At 36.8% G+C, this 26175-nt stretch overlaps 1 protein-coding gene across 1 annotated transcript; it reads right to left on the bottom strand.

The window, feature by feature from the left end:
- Window positions 1-13609: 13609 nt before the first annotated feature.
- LOC134803692 (brain-specific homeobox protein homolog) lies at window positions 13610-25133 on the bottom strand. The gene is made up of 5 exons (XM_063776484.1): window positions 24852-25133; window positions 22845-22952; window positions 21181-21336; window positions 14140-14195; window positions 13610-13714 (listed from the first exon to the last, which is right to left on the bottom strand). The coding sequence occupies exons 1-5, from the start codon at window positions 25126-25128 to the stop codon at window positions 13610-13612; spliced, it is 702 nt and encodes a 233-aa protein (XP_063632554.1). The 5' UTR covers window positions 25129-25133.
- Between the last annotated feature and the right edge of the window lie 1042 nt (window positions 25134-26175).

Raw genomic sequence — 26175 nt, 5'->3', positions numbered from 1 at the left:
TAAGACAATGTCTTGTTTCGATTTCGACAGATAATGTAGATGGCGCTGTATGGCTTAAGCTAGAAGGAGGAGAAATGTAGAAAATAAGCATGCAGCGCCGACCCTACTGCCCCAAGTATATATGTAGTAGTATGTCCGACAAGAAATTGTAGAAAATAATGTAGAAAATAATTGAGGGCGCTTTTGACGTAAAATGCTTAAAAATGGCAACAATTTAGTATGGAAATTTATTAGTTCCATTTTATTTTATTTCTACTATTTTATGTCGCACTATATATTTAAGAGTAACCGAATGATGATGATTATAAGCTTAAAGTATTTAATAATTAGGTGTAATACAGCCAGACGGTATAATAGAACCCTCTATTTAACGGAGTTAATACACCTGTTATTGCAAGATTGCGGATCAAACGGAGCGCGTAAAAGCTTGGATGGTGTTATGTGATAAGTGTTAACTCTTTTAACGGGATTAATTTAATCCTGGTAGAGATCCTCCTAGTGCTTAGATAGAAAACATTATAAAAGTCCGAGAATTTTACCTTAGATTAGATTAGATTAAATTTCTTTATTTCAAGATGAAAATTACACTATAAATTTGCTACATTCGTCAAAATTATGTTTATCTTGTCATCATGATCGTCGAAAATTACATTATAAATTTAAAACTAATAAGATTAATTGTGTCTCCCAATAAGGTTCGTCATGTACAAAACAAAACATGTCAAACAATTGAATAATTATAATTATTTGTTGTAGGGTAAAAAAATTACAGAAATCTAAACGGGTTTAAAAAAATCTCTCTCCTTGTGTAATACTTTTACACCAACGTATGAGTGCGAGATAAGATGTAAGTATAGTCCGTAGATTCGTAATAGACCCCGAACTGCTAATCCTTTGTCTATTGTTAAGTAAAACCAAACTTGCTATTGACCGTAGTTCTGTAGAAAGCGATTAACTTTTTATTTTTGTCAAAGTGACTTACACCCTAATTCTGTAGCTTTTTGGTCGCTTTCTGCATTGATAAAAAAATTGAGTTGGTCGTTTTCTGCATAACTACGGTCTATTTACCTGCAAAAAAGGGACTTAATTATTCTAATTGGCACCTGAGCGTGCGCTAGTCCAACGCTCAAAAAACCAGTGAAGGTGCGCTCTTCGATAACGCGCCTTCGTTACGCATCTCGATAACACATTTTAGACTGGTTCGACTCGCCAGCACTGTTGTCTTATTAATACGCAAGTCGATCAAGTAATTCGGAACTAAACCATTTATTTCGTAAGCGACTCGCATGCAAACTACGCCAATACTTTGTCCTACACGTACCTAGATAGGTATTGCATAAATAAAGAATTTTGGTTAAAAAAAACTAGACTTACCATTTTCATGGAATGCTTCGTTAACAGTTTTGAATGATTCACGGTTAGTTTCATTTCATTCGGGATATGAACCGTGATTACCTACAAAACAAACAAAAGGTGAACAATAAAAAAGGTAATCACGGTTCATATCCCGGTCGATATAAGTATAGCAAAATAGAGTTGTTTGTATATTCATGGCAAGGTATTGCATAAGGGTGTGTAATGTTTTTAATAACAACTATTTTCGAATTTTCATTTTGCATATATCGAATTGCATAATTTTGAAATGCAGAAATGATTATTTAGTATAAAAACAAAATGAATAAGAACTAAGTGCATAATTTCAGAAATAATAATAATTCAGTTGCATATTAATGTATTTGCATAACAGGCAATCAGTATAATGATCACTTTGTATACTATTTAATGCTCATAACGTTCTTTTTCCATAAAACCCCGGCCGCCTTCCAAATGTCCGGGACCGGGAGAATTTGTAAGAGACAGACATAATAATCATGCGCGCCTATTATGGGGCTACAGAGGGGGGAACACAGCTATCAGCCTATCGTTCGAGAATACTGCCTCTGTTTCAGGCTCTTGAACCTACCATCACCGTGTCGGAGCAGCGATTATCGGATCAGGTGCGCGTCATTCAGCGGCTAAAGCGCTTGGATGACGCAACACTTGATCGGCTTCGCCAGGAGGCTCTCTCTGCTCGCGCGGACTCCACCTCGGTGCGAGATCTGCCCGCCACGTCGCCGGATCCGGTGCCCGCACCTGACCTGGCACCGGGGGCGCCACGGGTTGATTTCTGTACCGACGAGGGGGACTTCGCGAGTCAGAATGTGAGTACAACTGCTAATGAGCAACTGAGGAGGACTTTGGAAGAGGCGATTACGCAGTATCGCGCCACAACCAACTCTAGGCCCCGATTACCACGTCTGCCTATGAATAGACGCAATCTAGCGCTAATGGGAGCCCTAAACGCTTTACTAGAACCACATTTGCGGACTAGTAAAGATTTAGATGATACGCACTCGATCATGTACTGCGGAGCCATCGCGGCGTGCCGTGTTGCTCGCGTCAAGTTCCCGGACGCTGAACGTGCACCTAGGACCGTCGGAGGTGTCCCTGCATGGCAAGCGCGGATCGAGCGACGTATCACCTCGTTTAGGACTCTCATCGCAAAGCTGATCTGCTTCAGGGGGGGCAACAATCGCCCCCGAGTAATGCGCTTTGTGAACCAGGCGTTCGCGGGGACGGATATTAGGCCCCGCGACTACATGGCCAATGTCACAGAGCGCATCGACTTTCTAAAGCAGAAAGTCTATGCATGGGCAAACCGTATTCGCCGCTACAGAGAGCGTGTGGATCGATTTCAGCAGAATCGGCTTTTTCAAGGTGACCAAAGGAAGGTGTACCGAAAGTGGGAGGAAACCAACCTTCGTACACCCGACACGCAGCCGCCGGATGTTACTGCCATGACCGACTTCTGGCGTAGCATCTGGTCGGTGCCTGTCGGACACACCGAGGGGGGTTGGATGAGTGTTGTCGAGCGTGAGTGCGAGTCCATCGAACCTATGGGGACAGTCACCATCAGCCCCGATGACGTCAGTTGTGCCATCCGCACGGCCCAGAACTGGAAAAGTCCTGGGCCGGATGGATTGCACAACTTCTGGCTAAAGTGGTTCCGATGCTCGCACTCCTGCTTGGCAGCACAATTTCAACAAGCCCTCGAGCTTGGTTCTCTCCCACCTTCCTTAACAACTGGTGTCACCTTCCTGCTCTATAAGTCCGGTAGTACCACGGAAGCGAAGAACTACAGACCCATCACATGCTTGCCTACACTCTACAAGCTCCTTACATCCATTTTGAGAGCAAAAATCAACGCGCACATTGTCGCAAACAATATTCTGGCTTCCGCTCAAAATGGATGTAGGGTTGGGTCCCGTGGTACTAAAGAGCTCCTCCTCATAGACATGACCATCTGCCAACAAATCCGGCGGAACAAGGGTGCCCTCTCGGCCGCTTGAATTGACTACAAGAAGGCCTATGATTCGGTGCCTCATTCATGGTTGGGGAGGGTCTTAGAGCTGTAAAAAGTTGATGCAGCTTTGAGAGCCTTCCTAAGCGCGTGTATGAGACAGTGGACCACAGTCCTTCGTCAACCAGGAGGCTGGGATGACCACCCTGGCCCGCAGGATTTTATAAGGATTGAGCGAGGAATCTTTCAGGGCGACAGTCTGAGTCCCCTGTGGTTCTGCCTAGCTTTGAATCCCCTCAGCACCCTGCTGAAGGATTTGGGACTAGGTTGCCGGCTTCGGAGAGAGGGTGAAGTCATTTCTCACCTTCTGTACATGGATGACCTCAAATTATTTGCACCAAATAGCCAAGACTTGTTGGAGCTACTGAAAACCACCGAAGTCTTCAGTAGTGCCATCCACATGGAGTTTGGTGTCGATAAATGTGCGGTTATGCATGTACAGCGGGGGAGGGTTGTAAATTCAACAAATTTACAACTTTCTGAGACAATGTCTTTCAGATCTATCTCTGAATCAGAAACCTATAAATACCTTGGTATGTCACAGTCGTTGGGTATTGAGGACGAGGGTATTAGACGGTCGGTGAAGGAGCGCTTTTTCAGTCGGCTCACAAAAGTCCTTAACAGTCTTTTGTCAGGAGGCAACAAAGTGCGCGCCTTCAACGCCTGGGTAATGCCCCTACTCACATACTCCTTTGGCATACTAAGGTGGACTCAGACCGAGCTGGACGCCCTGGATCGGAGGGTCCGATCACTGCTCACCGCACATCGCATGCTACACCCACGCTCGTCAGTTATGAGATTGTACATCCCACGGAAGTGTGGAGGCCGAGGCTTCCTAAACGCCAAGGATCTCCACAACCACGAGGTGTACAATCTCAGGAACTATTTCCTTAACAACGAGTGTGGGATGCATCGTGATGTGGTGGCAGTAGATAGGAACCTCACGCCGCTTTCCTTGGCAAACGAGAACTGGCGCAAACCTGTGGTACTAAGTACTGCGGATCGCAAGGCGGCATGGGAGAGTAAGGTGCTACACGGGCGGTTCTACAAGGCCCTCACGGGACCCGATGTGGACCTGCTCGCGTCGGTGAACTGGTTACGATTCGGGGACCTCTTCGGAGAAGCCGAGGGTTTTGCCTGTGCAATTGCGGACGAAGTGATGATGACGAACAACTATCGGAAATATATCCTGAAGGACGGTACGGTCGACATCTGTCGGGCATGCCGCCGTCCCGGAGAGTCACTCAGGCATATCATTTCCGGTTGCTCTCATCTTGCTAACGGCGAGTACTTGCACAGACATAATCTCGTAGCCAGGATTATTCACCAGCAACTTGGTCTTCTATATGACCTTGTGGACCGCGAAGTACCGTACTACAAGTACTTACCTGCGCCTGTTCTCGAGAATGGTCGTGCCACGCTCTATTGGGATCGATCTATCATCACTGACAGGACTATTGTAGCCAATAAGCCTGATATTGTGATAATAGATCGATCGCAACGTCGGGCCGTGCTCGTTGACATCACCATCCCCCATGATGAGAATCTCGTGAAGGCCGAGAAGGACAAGTCCAGTAAGTACCTAGACTTGGCTCACGAGATAACCGCCATGTGGGATGTTGATTCGACGATCATTGTCCCGATAGTCGTTTCAGTAAACGGTCTAATAGCGAAGAGTCTCGACCAACACCTTGAGAGACTCTCGCTAGGTGGTTGGATCAAGGGTCAGATGCAGAAGGCGGTGATCTTGGACACGGCGCGGATAGTCCGCCGGTTCCTCTCTCTGCAGTCCTGACCACCGGTAGCTTGGGCCCTGCCCCGCTGCTGGCGGCACCCTAGGTTAGGTTTTTTATAATGTGTTTATATTATTATTTTTTTTATTGTTTTGTAAGTGTTTTTATATTTTACTTTTATATTCATATTATAAAATAACCTAACTTAAGATGAGAAATAAATAAAGAGAATAATAATTCAGCCTATACACGCCCCACTGCTGGGCACAGGCCTCCTCTCATGATCAAGAGGGTAATAAAATGTGTACTATTATAAAATAAGTCGGTTCTGGCGCTTCGCCGGCCGCTGCCGCGGCACGCTCGCTTCGCTCGCTCGGCTCGCGCGCTGTAGGGTCGCAGTTCTACCTAACACTCCTCCTCGCTTCGCTCGTCGTCGTACCTAACGGCGACCTGCCTTAAGGTAGAATATGTAAGTTGTTTTATAGTTTATGTCATATTATATTATGTCACCCGATCATTCGTTAAAATATAGTTCTACATTTTAAGTTGTATGTTATAACAAGTAATATTATTCCTAATGATCGTTATAAAGAACGTTTTTATGATTATAGAACATTCTGTAATTTCATTATTATAACGAATAATATTATGGATTTTGTTTCTATACATTATGTTTATTATGAGTTTTAAAAGTAGTTAAATGTAATTATGCAAAATGTTTGTATTAAAATTGAACGGCACCCATTGCATAAACCTGTCACCCTAATCGAATCACTACAATATTGAAGCTTCTGTTCCAAAATTAAAAGAGTTGTATTTGATCCCCTTCATTTCGCGACAATTCAATATGGCCGTCTATTGTCTAAAACGCCAAATCGCATCAGCGCTTTATAAACTAACGCTACACAACTAGCGACCTTATTTCAAGGAGATACGGTTGGTTATTTATTTTTCTTAATTTTTGAGCGCTTTCTTAAGTTTGTGTAAGCTTTAAATACCAAAATATATTTGCACTTTTAAAACTTAAGTCACTCAATTTGTAACCTTATTTTATACGCCTAAAGTTCTTTCTTCTATTCTTTGGATTATTTTGAGTATTTTAGTAACTTTGTTCAAGGGTAATTCGTCGTTATTGCAAGCCAGAACGCTCTTTGATCCACTTTGCTGGTTATCTACAAATAAAAGGTTAGAATCGAATGGAATTTTCTACTGAGATATGACATTTTGCTTCTGAGCGACTCAGGTTTAGGGTAGACACTCAAAAGGTGATATTAGCTGACCTTTTCGTTTTATCTAATTACGAGATAATCTAAAGTTTATTACAGGTTCGTGATTTTACTTTGGTTTCATATTAATGTATTGTTGAGTGCCTACTTGCTCAATTTTAACATCTGTTAGTATGCTTTTCAAAATTAAGGTGTAGTTTAAAAAAAAACATAAATATTTGGCGCCTAAAAGTTTCAATTAGAATTTGACCATACCTATATTGACAATCACCTTAAGACGTAATTTTATTTAAAAGGCTTAGAATCAGGAGAAATATTTACTTACCCACAAACTCCTTTGGCTCAGCGACCCAAAATAAGGCTTGGCCTCCGACACAACACAACGCCACTTTAACCAAACCAGAAATCCTACAATTTGAAGGTATTAGGAATACCTACTTTCAAAAAAGGCAACTTTGCCCTGTCAACATAACTTTGCCCATCGATCGCAATGATCGCATGTTTGTTATCTCTGCAGCTGACTGTACAGTCGGTTCCCTAACCTAGTACCTACTTATTCACTTTTCTATACAATTAGTATCGCGACGTGGGTACTTAAGTTGGGGCTCCGACCGTACATTAATTGTAATTTTTGCTGCAGATAAAAAAATTAAATAACTTATGTACCTATAAGTACAAGCAACAAACTCGACAAATATCGTAAAGCGGGCAAAGTTGCAATTTTTGACTCCATTTCATCAGTCACGTAAAAAACTAATATTCTATGCGGAGAGTGTCCTCTCGGTGCAGAGTTACCAATAGAATCACCACAGGGTGAATACAGTTTATTAAATTCTGTGGCCGACTATTATTTGCCCCTAAATTGTTTCTATAGAGTTGATATTTGATTAAATGTTACAAGATGTTGATTTGATTTGATCTTATCAAATTAAGTTGACGTCTGCAGTCTAACATTGTTTTTATTAGTTACCTTAGTTACCTATATACAGGGTGTCCCAAACTTATGGGACATGAAGGGGAAGTACCTTAAATATCGTAGATAGTGTATTTTGCTCAAAGAAGACTTTATGTTATTTTTAAAAGTTAGTAATTCTGCATTCATAGATTTTCTAAAAATTACTTGCTTCGTCTGGGAATCGAACCGACTTAAATGTCAAAAAAAAAAACACCCTACTTTTATGATGCCAATCGAGAGAATAGCTAAAACATAATAACTCTGCTTAAGTAACATTGTATTTTAAAAGAAAGGAACAACGTGAAATTAATCATTTTAATCAAATTAAAAACATACATGACACTGCCGTAGTCAATTAAGTGGGTATTTTTTTGTAAATTAATTAATTAAATGCTCAAAATGTGATCCCTCTTGTCTTACGCAAATCGCCAATCTTTTAATGAGTCCGCTGCCTGTTAATTTTCTTATCATTTTATGGTGAATTATTTCTTCTTTTGGGGATACGTGAAAGATATGCTATACAAAAAGCGATACGAGAACGTAGGCGAGTTGCAAACAGAATTGTGCCATATCACATCGAGTGTTCACCATAAAATGATAAGAAAATCAACAGCGATTTTCGTAAGACAAGAGGGATCACATTTTGAGCATTTAATTAATTAATTTACAAAAAAATAACCACTTAATTGACTACGGCAGTTTCATGTATGTTTTTAATTTGATTAAAATGATTAATTTCACGTTGTTCCTTTCTTTTAAAATACAATGTTACTTAAGCAGAGTTATTATTTTTTAGCTATTCTTTCGATTGGCATCATAAAAGCAAGATGATTTTTTTTTGACATTTAAGTCGGTTCGATTCCCAGACGAAGTAAGTCATTTTTAGAAAATATATGAATGCAGAATTACTAACTTTTAAAAATAACATAAAGTCTTCTTTGAGCAAAATACACTATCTACGATATTTAAGGTACTTCCCCTTCATGTCCCATAAGTTTGGGACACCCTGTATACTTATCTCGTAGGAGGGTAGACCGAGGCAAATCGGAGATGAAAAATCAAGATGAAAAATCCGTTGATATTAGAAATATTGCATTGATATGAGCACACTAAAATAGGGTACTTGACTGTATTTAAAATAAATTATTTTTCACCATACATAAAATAAAGCACCAGAAGGTTAATAGTAGTTATTTTTAGACATAATTTCTATTTTAAAACCCGTATAAAACTATAAAGAGTAGGTAATTTGATAGTGACGTCACATGCTAGTGTTTCGTATAAATTCCATAGTAGCAAAATCGTTTTGATAGTTCGAAAAAAGAAACTGATTTGACTAGTAGTCAAATACCCTATTGTAATATACGTCTCTCCTCTTAGCCTGCGACGGCAGTAATAACTTAATGATTTAAATATAAACAGTTTTTTTTAGTCCGATTCGATTCGCCCTGTGATCTGATAAAATATCACGTTTGTAATGACATTTCCTCACTTTGTTCTATGCAAGTCGGTGCAGAGTTAGCTTAGAAGGACCTGGCTTTTTAACCCGTAAAATCTGCCAGAAGGGGTGACAGTTTGTATTGAATGTCAACCCGTCCCCTGGCGACGGTTAACCTTTGCAGCTAATTCTTGCAGCGTTTAGGGCCATTATCCGACTAGCTACTTATAGCCCATTTAGTCCCATAATTATACACCGTGTTTTTTTTGATTTCCGTTAATTTCAAGGGTGCATACCTGAGCTTAAATCAAGTAACTTTCCCAAAGACACCGATATTCTAATTAACTCCATTTCGAAGATAATCAATATTTTATTTTTTCCTATAAGGCCTCTACAAGCTTGTACACTTGCCTTAAGGCCGGTTTACATATTGATTAGTGTTTAGAATGAGTTCATACATTTGCTACTAAACTTAAGTAAAATCTCGGTCGATCGATGTTCGAATTGACATTGATATGTCACAGATTTCAATTGTTTGGTTTAGTTAAATGTAATGCCCGTGTTACAACAACGCTATATGCTACATTTAATTACTTTTTAATATGATTTTTTCTGAAAAAAAAAGTAAAAAAAAATTTTTTTTTTTCAAAATTAACTATGCCATTTAGTTTTCTTAAACGTACTTAACCATACCCCGAAGTTAACGGAATTCAATAAAAACACGGTGTAGAAAACTTACAAAGGCACCCGGTGCTTATACTTTGTATCTTTAGGTACTTAAATAAAAGTAAAAAAATAATTAGTACATTTTCGGGTAGTTATAACATTTATTGATTAACCAACCAAATAAAGAACCACCTGGATCTATCACTGAACGACCTGACATTAACCTACATTATTTGATCATGTAATGTTTTCCCATTTGAGGATTTTGTTGCCATTTGAGGGTATTGGGCCCCATACATTCCACGACTCTTCTCTTTTCGCACAGACTCTATCTCTTGCATATTCGAGGGATAGAGAGGCAGATGACCCGATTTTGATTTTCGCGTTTAGCCGTAATAGGCTCTCTGTAAACAAATCGCCTTTGATGCATCAATGTCATGACCCCTTGGCATACCTGTTCACTATGTATAGTGAAAACTTCTCAAAAAAACTGCAGCAGTAATTGTAAGTAAGTATATTGCAGTAATACTTACAGGTTGTTGTGGATATTGATTTGACTCTCAATGAATATCTCTTGCATTTAAGTAGGTACTATAGTTGGTCAAACCAATTTGTCAGTCAGTAAGGACCAGGAAAACTATACTCGGCCTTTTCTTTTGGGTGCTAGTACTAGTGTAAGACAAAGATAATATGATTCTCTCTATCTATGATTGAAATGAGACAGTCCTTTGACAAACTATAGGGAATGTAAACCTGTTTTTAATTGTATGGAAAAACCGATTAATAGCCGGTTATTAACCGAAATTAGGTACCTACCTACATACTGCGTTTAAGTATCGCTGGAAATAGTGAGATGGAATTTAAGGAAATTAAAATAAAAGACGAATAACTTTATTTTAAACTTTACTCCATTGATTTTCCATGACAGATGTTTTTCGACATGCAATAACTTGATAACAACAAAATGTTTTAAAAAACGTCGGTAATTGTTAATACTGTTCCACCACGCAGTAACTGGAAATCAAAATTTAGTTAAAACTTGGATTAAAAAAAAAATACGTTAAATTTAATGAGTTTCCAAAGCATGCGAGGTAGGGCTGAATACATTAATTAGTCCTAATTGTGATTGACAGAATCATGTAAGTATTTGATTGATACTCTACGTCTACATAATTATATACCAAATATTGTCATTGAAAAAAACTTCTATGATATGATATGTAATGGATTTTGATTTTTATGGTATGATACCTAAGGTTAAAATCAATAAGTAATAAGTCAATCACAAACCAGAGATAAAGGTAACCAATATAATTATATATTATTTGGAACGTGGTATATAATTATATACCTACAACATGAAACATAAGGTACAGAAAACCGTAAAAACACTTGGTTATTTTGATTTCTGGTTTAACTCAATTCGACAATACGTAAAATAGTTCTGAATAAAGTAGTAATATTCAAAACTTTTTGAAGCATTTTAAAATATGTTAAAAAATCAACTTAAAAAAGAGTTTAATTGACTGTTCTTCCGTGGTTCTTTCTATTCTGAACGAAGTGTTTTCATGTTTCCTGTAATAAATGTTACCCGTTGTATGATTTTGCTATCCATTGAAAAATACAATCATGACCAAGATATAGATAAGATATTAATACGGATTACTATTGACTAGATATTTATTAAAAACAAAATAACAATGTGACTAGAAAAACACTTTATACTACTGACTGTCTCCTAGTAGGTATAATTCTAACATGGTACATTACATTATATACGAGTAAGTTAGGACAAGTTTGCCCATGCATTGCAACTTTGCACCATCAAAGTGCAGTGGTGATATTTAATATTTTACATTTGGCTATTATTTGGTAAGGGGTCATCCATTAATTACGTCACACGTTTAGGGGGAGGGAGGGGGTCAAGAAAATGTGACATATTGTGACATGGGGGAGGGGGGAGACACAAACTTTGTGACGTCACTTTAACTTCATCAGTAACCGATTTTTTTTTTTAAATTATTTTATTCGCTGTACATTTAAATAACAAGTTGTTAAAACGATAATCGTTTTTATTCTTTTAATTTTCTTTCCTAAGCAGTTTTGGGTTATAAAATTACTAATATTTATATCGTCAAAAATATTTTGATAAAATATTAATAATACTTAGGTACTTACTTAATTCGATTTGGCGATTTCGTAGAAAAAATGTGACGTCACACTAGGGGGGAGGGGTTTGCCAAATGTGACCAAATGTGACAAGGGGGGGCGGGGGGAGGGGTCAAAAAACCTAGAAATTCGTGTGACGTAATTAATGGATGACCCCTAAGTATTTGATTTGTATCAGTATGTAGTAGACTATTCAGTCTATACACATTATTTTAACTAACCGAAAATACCTATTGGTAACAACCGTATATGTAAACAACTATATTGTTTATTTTTACGAAGAAATCTCTATCAAATTTTTTGAAGAGCTACCCTTTCGCTGGTAATAACCTCTTAGGGTAATTAATACCTTCACTTAATAAGGTTTCTAGCAATAAATTAAATAAACTAATATAGTTACCACTTTCGTTATTAGTAACCCAATAATGAGTAACTACATTGCTCGTGTTCAAAAGTTAATTAGGTACCTTTTCTAGAGGTTACCTATACTAGAAGTACTTAACCAATATATTTATGGAAACATTAATCTTATCCTATTATTGAGCTCACAGTAAACTATACGTATTTACATTTATATTATTTTGTAAAATAATTGAAGAGAATGGAAGCATTTGAAATGTGGTGGTGGAGGCGTATGAAAGGTATTAGTTGGAGAGACAGGATAACGAATGAGGAGGTGCTAAGAAGAGTGAATGAAAGGAGAGCTATCCTGAACACCATTGCAAATAGACGCGGAAAAATGATTGGACACTTAATACGACACGACCACTTCTTTAAAACTATCCTGGAGGGGCGGATAGGACGCAAGCAGGGAAGAGGAAAACCCAGACGCAGCTTTTTGGAGCAAGTGAAAGAAGAAGTAGGGGTCATGTCGTATCAAAAAGTCAAAGAGCTGGCGCAAGATAGGGAAAGCTGGAAGATACTCCACCGACAAGAGAATAACTCTTAAGTTAATGATGATGAAAATAAATTACATTTTATAGTCATAGCTTGTAATCGGCTGGCAAAATGGCGCATGGACAGACATGATAACGAAACTATAAGGGATTTTTATTACAATTTTGAAAATAATGTTAAAAAGAATGAAGTACACAATATTATAAATTACGCTTTACATCCGACTTTAAGTTAACTTAATAGATAACTTAAATAAACTTGTTGTTGCTTTAAAAAAATAATAACTTAATAAATGCTCAATATAGTGCGCATAAATTGGAAAAGGAACAAAACTTAAATTGTAATCATAAATAAAATATTTGGGGTTTCCTGCCTTAAAATCATCGCAGTGACTGAAAAAAATGGATTACAGTGCTAAGAAGCACTGAGACTACAGAACAATAAGTTATCTTATATACAGTATTATAATTAACTAGCACACGAAATTACATATGTATTATTTACATACTTTTATTGCACTCAACGACTATTATTTTAACTTAATTCCCACACATCTGTGAACTATACATATTTCTACAAAAAGTCTATATTTAAAATTCTTAAAACTAAAGAATATCAGCATTTTTGTGTATAACAAATCACAAACACGATGTACACCTGTAACACCAGTGGGGTTGCAAGTGCGTTGCCGGCCTTTTAAGACGAGAAAACGCTCTTTTCTTGAAGTTTTGAAGGTCTTTCGGTCCATAAATACCACAGCAGGCGACAGTTCATTCCACAGTTTCTAGTTCGTTTTTTTGGCATTAGAATAAGACTACGCGATCTTGACGGGTCTTTTAATTTAAAAACGCTTTTTAAAAATCAGTAACTATTACTTATGAAAGCAAAAGCATGTAAATAATCGTATGTGGTTCATAATTGTTACATATTTGCCGTGACTTATTTTACAAAAGTGTTTTTCAATAAAAAGGCACATCAAGATTGTTTACCTTTTTTTCTAATGCTAAAAAAACCGAACTATAGTTGGAGGCAGGAAGTTTCTGGAGAAGCACAGTTGAGGATTGCCATGTGATGAGGATGGAAAAGTTGTGAAAATGTCAGTCTGACAGACAGACAGACGTGTATTTACGTGTTGTAGCGCGTGTAGTTGGTCTCGCCAACAATGTCGATGTCGCTGTCGCTGTGCTCGCTCTCGGAGTCCGACGTGTGTGTTAGTCGGGTGTCGTCCGTCTATGGGAGACATTGGAAAATATTATTATTATATTCACGGTTAGTTACAACTAATATAATAATTATGACGAGTGATTAAATGCAGTTAATTTGGTATAATAAAAATAAAATAAAATTTTAAACAAATAAATATTGGTAACTTTGCCCCATAGATTTACAACTTTGCCCAACTAAGCAAAGTTACTCTTATACATAGGTAGGTATACGTATTCAATAATTTTAGAATATCTAATAAAAATCATTAGTTGCATGTGTAAAAAAAGTACAGTCAGCGATAACAGCTTCTACCAAAAACGAAATTTTTGCCAAAAACATTTTTTCTGTACGATGTCTAACAACATCGTTTTAGGAACTATTACATTTATTATATTTTATATTGTATTGTATTTTGTATTACATTTAAATCACAATAACTACTTAGGTACCTTTCTACATTCTGTCTGCTGTGGGGTGTGTTTCGTAAAGTCCACTGCTGCATTGCCTGCGAAAAAGAAATTAAATTTGCAGAAAAGGTTAGGGAAAGAGGATACCTACTTAAAACCTAGTACCTACCTATACATAGGTAATAATAATCCTTAATCTCTCGTTTATTTTTAAACCAAATCAATAATATTCATATAAGTATTCTATTAATATAATTTCAAGTTAGATTCTTTACTAAAAATATCAGACCAAGCAAGCACATAATACGAGACCCTTATGTCGAAACTGAACCACCCCTCGTAAATCACCATTCAATTTCCAACTTTACTCAAATGTAATAAAACCTTTATTCCCCTACCCATATTTCCAAGACGTTCATTCGTTGTAAAACACCAAGTTATTCAAGTTTCAACTTTAACACTACTCATTAAGGTTGTTATTCGAACGCCGGTTGAGCCAAGACGTTGGATCGGTTGCCTAGCAACGCAGGCGGCCATCTTGGGAGTAAGTTAGTTACGGCAACGTCTTGAATTGTGGCGGGAAAGCGGTGTTCGTAATTCAATTTGGGCGTCTTTGAGGTTGGTACGGGCAATTATGGGAGCTTGCCAGGGCGAGTGAACTTGCTTTGATTTTAGAGGTGACTTGCCTGATTTTAAAGAACTGGGAATCTCAATAGGGTATTTGACTGTATTTGAAATATATTATTTTACACCATGTATAAATATAAATAAATATAAATATAAATATTATAGGACATTTCTTACACAAATTGACTAAGCCCCACGGTAAGTTCAAGGCTTGTGTTGTGGGTACTCAGACAACGATATATATAATATATAAATACTTAAATACATAGAAAACAACCATGACTTAGGAACAAATATCTGTATCATCATACAAATAAATGCCCTTACCAGGATTCGAACCCGGGACCATCGGCTTCATAGGCAGGGTCACTACCCACTAGGGCAGACCGGTCGTCAAATAAATAAATATACGAGTACGTATGAAATAAAGCACCAGAAGATTAATAGAGAAACGTAGACAGCAGTTATTTTTAGACACAATTTCAATTTACAAACCCGTATAAACAGTAGGTAATTTGATTGTGACGTCACATGCTCGTGTTTAATATAAATTCCATAGTAGCAAAATGTAGTAGCATAGTAGTAGTCAAATACCCTATTTTGAAATGTGTGTATTGTTGAGAAAGCTTTTTCGATAATGTTTTATGACTTTATAGATGGTCAAGCAAATCTTGTCAGTAGAAAAAGGCGTAATTCAAATTTTCGATGAGACGAACATCCCTTCCTGCCTAAATTTTTCAAATTTGCCGCCTTTTTCTACTGACAAGATCTGCTTGACCAACTTTATATATTGCGACCTGTAGAGGAGATACCTACTAATGCATTATGCCTAAGTCAAAACGGAGACCCTAAAGCATAGGTCAATAATCTTCAATTTATCTTTTGAGCCTAAAAACCAGCTTTACAAAGCAATAAAATTTCTTAATTACAGTCCTTAAACGGCCTTTAAAATAGCGCCATTTTGAAAACGGAGAGCAGCGAGGATTTTCGCTAATGAAAATTGTCGTTCAATTAAGAGCCTCATTAATGGGATGTTTCGCGATATTACGTTAATTTTCGTCTTCATTATGATTTTAGTAATTATGTCGTCTCTGTGAAATCGTTAGGTGTGTGCGAGACGGAATTAATATAAGAGGTATTTAATAGGGATGTACCGACTAGCCGCCGACTAGTCGGGAAAGCCGACTATCCGGCCACATTTGTAGTCGGCGATTAGTCGGCGACTAGTCGGCAAAAATGGCCGATTAGTCGGCACTTTATTAGTGAAAGAAAAACTGAAAAAAAAAGAAATCAACTGTCAATATTTACCATACGTTTTATGTATATTTTACTAAAATACCTATTCAGGGTGCATACAAAAACTTTTGTTCATATAATTTACCGTTTGATCGTTAGGTATCGTATGTTGGTGGGCTGGTGTTTTCCTCTACAGGTCGATCTCAACTGATTCTCGTGTAATTTCATATGCAATTGTGATAGTCTTTTTTTTAAATTATTATTCAATTTTGTTTATTTTAATGGTGGAGCCATGAAGAACTATTAATGTTATTGCAAAATTTAGTGACTTAGTCACGGCACGTTGCTCGTAAAGACGCTGACCACAGGGGATAGGTTCTTAACTGGCAACTACGTACAGGAAATAGAGCCTTGGAAATACCTCCTACAAGCTGTACTGACGGTCTGCTCAGGATCGCAAAATAAAAGAACTAAAGACAGAAATTGAACGAGGATTCTTGTGATAGGTCTTTGAACCTGTAGAGAACACCTTTTAGCCAAGCTAAATGATGATGAAGAGCGCAACCAAAGGAGCAAAACTATTGTTTTTCACCTGAACTTATACGAAACTAATGATCTGGCCGACTAGCCGACTAGTCGGCCAAATCAATAGTCGGTACATCACTAGTATTTAATAATAACTAGGTATTGGATTTAGGTATAATTTAAAAAGCGCAGGTGGCCTAGTGGTATAGTGTGCTACTTTCAATCCGGAGGTCGCGGGTTCGTACCCCGGCTCGTACCATAGAGTTTTTCGGAACTTATGTACGAAATATCATTTGATATTTACCAGTCGCTTGTCGGTGAAGGAAAACATCGTGAGGAAACCGGACTAATACCAATAAGGGCTAGTATTACCCTCTGGATTGGTCTGGTGGAAGGTCAGATGGCAGTCGCTTTTGTAAAAACTAGTGCCTATTAGTGCCAATTCTCGGGATTAGTTGCCAAGCGGACCCCAGGCTCCCATGAGCCGTGGCAAAAGCCGGGACGTAGGATGAATATGGATTTAGGTATAATTTATTTTAAAGGTTAGTTACCAAAAAAAAACTGGACAAGTGCGAGTTGGAATCACCCACCGAGGGTTCCGTACTTTTTAGTATTTGTTGTTATAGCGGCAACAGAAATACACCACCTGTGAAAATTTCAACTGTCTAGCTATCACGGTTCATGAGATATAGCCTGGTGACAGACAGACAGACGGACAGTGGAGTCTTAGTAATAGGATCCCTTTTTTACCCTTTGGATACGGAACCCTACAAATAAATGACACGTTAATAGAGGTCTACAAATTTTAAATAAAATGTCAGATAATTTTAGGCGCTTAGTTGGGCAAGATATTTTTACAGCGATTCTTTTATCCCTATGGAAAACTCAATATCGTGTGAAAAAAAAATATTTTGCATACCTATAGAGATATTTTTTTGTAAAGCTATAAATAAGTAGTGTAAAGCAGGGATTGGATACCGATATTTTTTGTATGAGATGGAAAACCGGTATTATTTCGTTTTTTGTTAATTATTTCATTTCTAATTGGGCAATCTAGTAATACGAAGTCGTTACCTAAAAGACAACAAAAAAGGGTATTGCTATTGCTACAACCCTTATAGTATCATTCGTGCGGCTGTCTGTATGTCTGTCGGACTATCCCCCCACCCCTTTATCTCCCAAACTACTGGGTCTAAAATCTTGAAAAAAATACACAAAATAGTTATTGATCTATAGATGACAGAAAAACCCCTATTTGTAGTAGGTATAAAATAATTCGAAATACATACCGGGTGTGGCCTGTAACACGAGCAAATAATTAAAACATAGATTGTACTCCTCAAACGACGACACTTTTGTTCAACAAACAAGTTATTTTTAAAAGTTTCTGGACTAATGTTGGTAAGTATGAGGAGTACAGCCTACAGTTAAATTTTTTGCTCGTATTACAGGCCACACCCGGTATATGGTTATTTCGAAGTTTTTGCAAAAATACCGGTTCCGATCCCTGGTGTAGCTAAAGTATAGTATGGTAGATTATTTCGACGCGTATTTTCATCCGTTACTATTGATATGATAGTCACTTTGTTCTGTGATGTTAGACTGCATAGTTTCGAAACTCCAACTTTGCCCAGGTAAGATATAATAGCGGCAATTTGCCCAGAACTTGCCGGAATTCTTGACAACTTAGTTGGAAACTATCGAGCGAGCGAGCAATGTTAGTGTGGTGTACCTAATTGTTGTGAGAGAATAGATAAATACGTAAATATATTACGCACAAAATGTACGCGTTGTTGAAATTACATTTTTATCTTGTTTTCGTATCTAAATAATATACCGCCTTAGCACAAACGGCGCAGCTGGAAATGTGTGTTATATTTTACAAATCGAAATAGTTAGGTCACTATAGATGGTCAAGCAAATCTTGTCAGTAGAAAAAGGCGCGAAATTCAAATGTTCTATGGGACGATATCCTTTAGCGCCTACATTTTTCAAATTTGCCGCCTTTTTCTACTGACAAGATCTGCTTGACCCAGTATAGATAAGTTTTGCAACAGACAAATATGAAACAAAGAGATGACTTTTTAAAACTATATTTCCACAGATAATGATTGGCCGGAAAACATTTACTTTTTTTTTAAATTTTAACTTTTTTAACTTCAAAAACGTCAGCGTGGCCTAGGGACGATTTACGTGGGGCTCCCATACAACAAACGTGTTTTTTTCGCCGTTTTTTGCGTCATTACGCATATACCATTGTACGGAACCCTTTGTGCGCGAGTCCGACTCGCTCTTGGCCGGTTTTTATTACTGGAGTATTTCTCTATGACTGCAGTAACTTAACTTATAAATCTATGCATAACACAAGTCGCTTAAATTAAACTGTACTAGAGTTAGACCAAGAAAAATCTGCAGCGATATTGATAGCCCACGCAGTGCAAGTGTTATTTTAAACGTCAAACTTCTATGAAATGATGACGTATAAATAACACTTGCACTGCGTGGGCTATCAAAAGCGCTGCGGACTTTTCTTGGTCTAACTCTACAACTAAGTAAATTTAAAAAGAAAGTAAATGTGACGTTCCACGGGAAAAGGTACCTTATGAGGGTTTCTAGTTTCGGAGATATGAAATGTTTTGTAAAGAGGTGAAAAAATGCTCAATTTTTTTTTATTGTGTGATCTGAAACCTTAATGCGTAACGTTTGTTTACCTGTTTTTATTTTTGTTATAAGTTAGTTATAAGCCTAGTAATGTCGTCTCAGAGTTTAGTAGAAAAGGTACCTTATGGAAAAAAGATTGAAAATTCCCAAAAAAACTAGTCAATACGGGAAAAGAAGTTTGGTAGTTCTCTACCAATTTCCTGTATTAGCATTCTGCAAAACTAATTTGATAATTTCAGTTCTGGTTGGGGCGCCTCGCAAATATTATGACCGTACATAGACCGACATCACAAATCCAAGTAGTCTGCTATTATACCAAAGTTACTCTCGTCAAGTCTTTCTTAACTAGAATAATCTTCATTTGGTTTGGTCGCATGCAGTAAATCAGCCATTGGTTTGCTGAAAAATGCCAATACCCGACGCATTACCTTATGGAATATCTGAGGTCATTGAACCTCAATGCCGCTTATCTTCAATAGAAACCGAAATATATTATTGATAAGAAATAGACGATTTATACCATTACCAAAATATTATTAGTTTATCCTAACTGTTCCATCATCATCATGCCTCATCATGTAACTTAATCACAAGGTACCTTTTCATTACATACAAATTATTGGTCTTTTTTAAGATTATTATGACGAAGAACTAATTAAATTTGGGGCAGTTTAATGTAAATTAATATTTTCTATTCATAAAAGATAAACTGTAATATGATTGATATTTACTAGTGATGTATTATTAGATTTATTTCCATAAGGTACCTTTTCGTAAATGTATGGAGCAAATACTGTTATTGTTATGTAAGTTTAAAGTGGCATAAGGGGTTAAATATAGTATTTAGTTGGGGTTTTAGGATTTATTTCATTTGAATGACAGAATTTCTTTCATATGTGCTCAGAAAAATTGATTGTGTGTGACATTAAAAGTAAAAATATTCAATTTTGTGATTTTATATGAAAAAGTCAGAAAATACATTTTCACCTCTAAATCGGTATTGTTTGTTGCTTAAACTGTCTGTCAGTGTCGTTTTCTAATAGATAAAATTTAAATCTTGAGAGCTCATTGCAATCAATCGTGAAAATGAAATAAAACTTTATTTTCAAGAGATTGGTTAGTATACACATAAATCAGTCGATATCAAAAGTTTCTATTTGCATTACAGAACAAGTCGCAATATTTTTTTAATCTCAGATATATAAGGTATTATTATTTGTAGTCAACTATGTAACTTACTTCAGGAACATAGTTTTTTAGGCGACTAAACTTAAAACTTCTCTATCGTAAAGTTGCTCATTTCACAACATTATTTTCAAAAAATCATATCTCTGTAACTACGCAACCTAGAAGGTTGATCTTTTGTGTTATCGATAGCTTATTTATTGTAGATTACTGGGGTATGCATAACTCCATACCCGCCATAAGGTACCTTTGACCGTGGGACGTCACAAATATTTTCCGGCCAATCATTGTCTATGGAAATATAGTTTTAAAAAGTATATAGGTATGATAGGCCACCTCTTTGTTTCATAGGTATTTGGCTATTGCAAAACTTATCTAGTGCCCTAAGTAATATGTCTCCATGGTTAAACGGCTACGCTGCTGGTGCTACGGCGTAATCTTATTGCTACGGAACTCTTGTCTCAGATAGGATCACTTTGTTGTCCGTCCGTCTGTCCGTCCGTCCGTCCATCTGTCTATCAATACCCTTTATCTCGGGAGCGCGTGGAGGTATCGAGTTGAAATTTAAACCATATACTCAGGTCTACGGTCCCTTGAAGCTGTGAAAAAGTCAAACTTGCCGCAAAAACGTATATTTCGACACTCTCAAAGGAATCAAAATTGATAGGGTATTTCCCGTTGACCTAGAACTATGAAATCTTGCAAGTAATGTCGTCTTACACCACAAATACAGGAAAAAATATGAAAACTGTAAATTTGTCAAAAATAAAGAAAAAAAATTGTTAAATTTGTACGGAACCCTCGGTGGGTGAGTCCGACTCGCACTTGGCCGGTTCTTTAATATGTTACCTCGTTGTTGTTGTTTTCTCATCTGCTTCTTATGCTTCATGCGCCGGTTCTGGAACCAGGTCTTGACCTGGGTCTCGGAGAGATTGAGGGCCCCGGCCAGCTCCACGCGCTCCGGAGTAGACAGGTAGCGTTGCGTTTCGAAGCGCTTCTCGAGACCTGTCAACGACAATTTTTTTAGCTGTATACCCACTCAACCGTCCGGCCCGCGAGACTGTTTTCCTGTCAACCGTCCGGGTTTTTTTAGCGACGCACGCCCCGCGCAGCGCATTCACAACTTTCTACAAAAATTATGACTACACTGCCATCTAATTTTTTTTAGGGCTAACTATTTTATTAGGCTACGTTGTCCCATCAAGAGAATTAGGAAATAATGCCGAAATATTCCGTTAGATGGCTCTGAAATCAATTCTTCCACCCCTTTGGATAGTAAGGTTCCCGCGGACGGTTAAGAGCATATTTTTTTCGGATACTATGCTATCGTCGGACGGTCAAGTGGATACAGTACAGTACAGTATCAGCTACCGAATTATAATGAAATTATACAGGGTGGAACATTTCTAGAGACTGAGAAAGAAAAGGATATTGTTATAAAGGATATTGTTATCTAAGTGTTATTATTAGTAAAACAAATTCATTAATGAAATATTTTTTATACCTAGTTTTGTCTGATTAAAGAATATCAGTGACAACCCTACAAAGTTATTTACATATTAAATTGACACATGTCATGTCATTTATCGGATCTACTTGCTATAGTTCGTTTTTTTAGCATTAGAAAAAGACTACGCAATCTTGACGTGTCTTTTAATTGAAAAACGCTTTTTAATAATCAGTAGGTAACTACCTATTACTAATGAAAGAAAAAGAATGTAAATAATCGTATATGATTCATAATTGTTACATATTTGCAGTATTTTTTAATTTGTTTTTCAATAAAAAGACACGTCAAGATTGTTTACCTTTTTTCTAATGCTATAAAATAACGAACGGTTGAAACATACAGATTTTTGCACTAATGTTTAAAAAACTGTGTCTTAAATCGGTTAGCAATATTAACGTGATTAACAAGTGATAAATAAAGTACGTAGCCTAAACAATTCCCCGTTTGCATAAAAGTCTGCATTCTGTTCCACCCGATTTGTGCTGTACCCTCTCCTCTGCCCAACACCAAACTTTTAGCTCTTAATAGCTTCTAGTGGTTATTAAAATCAATCAAAATCAAAAATATACTTTATTCATGTAGGCCTAGCAACAAGCTCTTATGAATCGTAATTAATCTTAATCTAATTATCAGAGCAATTTATTGGTGTTAATATTATTCCATAATAAAATTGGATTATTATACATATCAAATTTAACACTAAGAATTTCACAAAAGGATCGTCAAACATTAAAAAGATTGTATAAAAAAATTAAGTAGTTAAGGTTTCTAAAAACCCTGACATCGATCTCGGCAATTCAGGGTTGTCACTTATAAACAGCGTTGTCACTTATAGTCATGGTTGTCAATGTTGTCCTGTCACTCACAGTAACACCCCACCGTCACTCACCAGTCAGCTGTGGGTCGGAAAACACCGTCCGCGCCTTCCGCCGTCGGCAATTCAGGGCTGACAGCGTTCACTTACAGGTAGGGTTGTCACTCACAACACCCCGCCGTCACTCACCTGTGAGCTGTGGGTCAGAGAAGACTGTCCGCGCCTTCCGCCGTCGGCAGTGCTTCAGGGCTGACAAAGAGAGCTCGGACGGCGTGAATAAAGCGTGGTACGGCACCCCTGCCAACAAAAAAAAACGTGAATCTGAATTGTATGGAAGACCCGATGGATCTGATTAAGGTAAGTTAAAGTAATATATGATCACGTGCCATGTTGCGAAATTTCACTGGAAATATTTTTTTATTATTATACCACACTGAACTGACACCGTATACTTAATTGAGGATAAAAGAGCCCTCTTGACTTAGATAATATTACTGGTCAGGCTTTAAAAAACTACGGATTTCATCTAAGCATGGTTCGGACGTTCGGATGAATTCCAGTGCCGAGAAAAGTAAAAAAGTTTTTTTTTTTATCTACTACTACCTAAGTCGTTTAGTTTATAGGTACATTAACACGTATCTACTCACAATTTATGAAAAAATAAATATCATAGTATAAATTATAGACAAGTGAAAAAAAACATCTTATTACCTTTATACCTATTAAATAGCCAGTAACAAAATTAGTTTTACAAATAAAATAAAACCGCAATAATAATCCATATACTTATTAATACTCTACTTTGTCAAGAGAATAATTTTTTTTCTGAAGGGCACGAGTAGACAAAGGTTAGTATCTTATGGACCTTATGGTCCTTTAACATATGGTAGATGATTAAACCAAATACAATTCAACGAAATGAAATTACAATTCAACGAACTAAAATAACTTTCGCATTTGAGTGAATTGCAAAAAAATTGTACATTAAGTACTTGTAATTAGTCAAAAGTTAATTGATTAATTCCATTGAGTTACGGCAATTAAGCTATTTCTATTTAAGTTATATGCACTATGAAAGTGTGTTATCATACTATAAACTTATTATGTTTATAAATTAAGTACAATAAATCTTGATAATTAAAATACAATCCAATTTTTTTATTTATTTATTTATTTATTAACATAAAAGTATACAGCTTATACAAATACAATGTCCCACAAAACAGTTTACACGGTTTGACTGTGGGATCTTGCAGTCTCTACTCTCTTATATTACATTAAAGTTTACATCTGTCATTACTAATAATTACTAAACGCGATTTACGAGGTAACTACGCAGCTTTTTACCAAATTTCACTTTATTGGCTTCCTGTCTGATGTCAGAGGGCAGGCTGTTGAGTATGTAGGGAAGGCTTTTATGAAGACATCTATCGCCGTAGTAATTAGTAACCCTCGGCACAACAAACTTGCCCGCAGACACCGACCTGGTTCCACAAACATCGTTACGGTATAACTGGGTATGCTCTCGACTGCCATGATTGTTGTACAAAATTAAATATTTATGCTTAAGGCTCACCGGAAGAATATTACATACTTTAAACAAATTTCTATAGTCTTTTTTATTTTTATCTCTAGTTTTATTATTAACTAACAGTTTTAGGAATCTAACTTGCATACATTCTAACTTGTTTAAATTAGTTTTAGTTGTTAATCCGTAACAGTCAAGTGCATAACCAATTATCGATTCAACTAAAGATACATATAAATATTTTAGAATATGCAGAGGTACTTTGAAACTCAGATAATAAAATTTTCCTAGTAATACTTTAAGTTTGCTATAAATAAAATCGACATGGTGCGTCCAGGAAAAATGCTCATCAACTTTGAGACCTAAATACGTTACACAGTTAACACGAGATATGGGGTTACATTGACAGTCTAATATATCATTATGCATACAAGAAAAATCATGGGTTATAATAGGAGTTGACAGGTTAGACACTTCTAAGTAGGGAGATCGAATGAATAATAACGGTAATTTAAACGGTTAATTTTCGTAACACAATTTAATTAAATAAATTAAGACTAATCACTGTCAGACTTAACTAATAAGATTAATTACGAACAATTTTATTTGCAAATCACTCATTTATAATAGGGATAGGAATTGTCAAAACATAAAATCCAAGTCCTTACCTTGTGACAGAAAATACGGAGCCTCCACAGTCTTATACGTATTAGGTGCGTGTAGATACGCCCCTAAAGCGCCCATGACCTGCAGATACGACCCCTCTCTCGCCACGGGCCGTATTTCACTCGGCACTGGGAAATATGGCTTAGGTTCCCTTTCATATTCAAACCTCCTTTCTTGAGGTTTTATTTGACCTCTATATAAGATGTCTTCGATGAGGAATGAGGTTTTGCCGGTCTCTTGCCGGTTGGAGTCCATAGGACTGTCGCTGCGGCTGTCCATTTTTGAGTATTCGTTTTGAGGGGATTTTACATGATTTGATTCGATTTGATTGGGGTGTTTTAGAGTTTACTCAGTTGTATTTTGGTTAAATGCGCTGTTTTTTAGCTTTAAATATTCTTAAATTTGCAATGTTTTAGGTATAGCTAGACGTAAGTAGTAATAAAGTTGTTAGAACTTTTTAGTGTATCACAAATCAGATGTAAGAAGCTGTCACTTTTAAACTACAACTTTAGGTAAGTTTTCCGTTACTTAGATTGCAAAGTTTATTTTCAAGTCACTTATGTTTCTAAGATACCTACGACACACACTCGTTTCAAATAGCCTAATAAAAAGTACCTAGCTTTTTTCTAATCAACCGAATGTCACAGCACAAACAATAAAAAACGCTTATATAATTCAATGTCTTCGTTTCTTCACATTTAATATGTTATCGTATCACTATTATAGTCCAACTATAAGCTTAAAAAGTTCGCTCCGAAAATCCTCCAAATTCCAATACAAAATTCAGTTACGGTCAATATTCTCCCGATTAAAATAATGATTAAGCCATTACGCCCGTTTTTGCCATTACAACAACGCGGTACGGCGGTTACGGGATCACTGAGGGAGGCTGGTATGACGGGGTGCCACCCCCGGCTTGCCATTGGTCGGGGTTAGGGGTTGGCGTAGCTTTTTTTGGTTTTGCTTAGAACGGATTTTAGTTAAAGGTTTTATCGTAGTGTTATGCCGTTTGGGTTTAAAAATGCTTCGTAAATCATAAATAAGTTATAAATCATTTATTTTTCGTGATAAACTAGTTTAACATACAAAAGTAACATGATAATGATAAGGTTAGACATACATGAGCCTTTCTTTTATTTTTTGCCATTTTATATATTGTGATTTTTTTTGCCACTTTTGTGTTATAGTACTCAGAATCACGAGGTATTTCGATCCTAATGTGATAAAAAAATGTCCCAGAGTTTATTTCCTATTGTTTTACCATTTCCCCATACACTTTGTATGGCGGTAACAAAAAGGAAAGTTTGAAAAATGTATGGAAATTTT

The sequence above is a fragment of the Cydia splendana genome, chromosome 27 (genome assembly GCF_910591565.1).
Source record: "Cydia splendana chromosome 27, ilCydSple1.2, whole genome shotgun sequence".
Lineage (NCBI taxonomy): Eukaryota > Metazoa > Arthropoda > Insecta > Lepidoptera > Tortricidae > Cydia > Cydia splendana.
Note: the sequence above shows the minus strand (reverse complement) of the source record. Positions and strands in the feature narration are given on the sequence as shown.

Bases quoted from the DNA above. Each gene is read 5' to 3' on its own strand.
- LOC134803692 (XM_063776484.1), bottom strand. From the start codon at position 25,128: ATGGACAGCCGCAGCGACAGTCCTATGGACTCCAACCGGCAAGAGACC. The intron at 22,953-24,851 runs GTAAGGACTTGG...TTTTGTTGGCAG, and splicing joins TCCGTATTTTCTGTCACAAG to GGGTGCCGTACCACGCTTTA. The intron at 14,196-21,180 runs GTAACATATTAA...TCTTTTTCGCAG, and splicing joins GAGAAAACAACAACAACGAG to GCAATGCAGCAGTGGACTTT.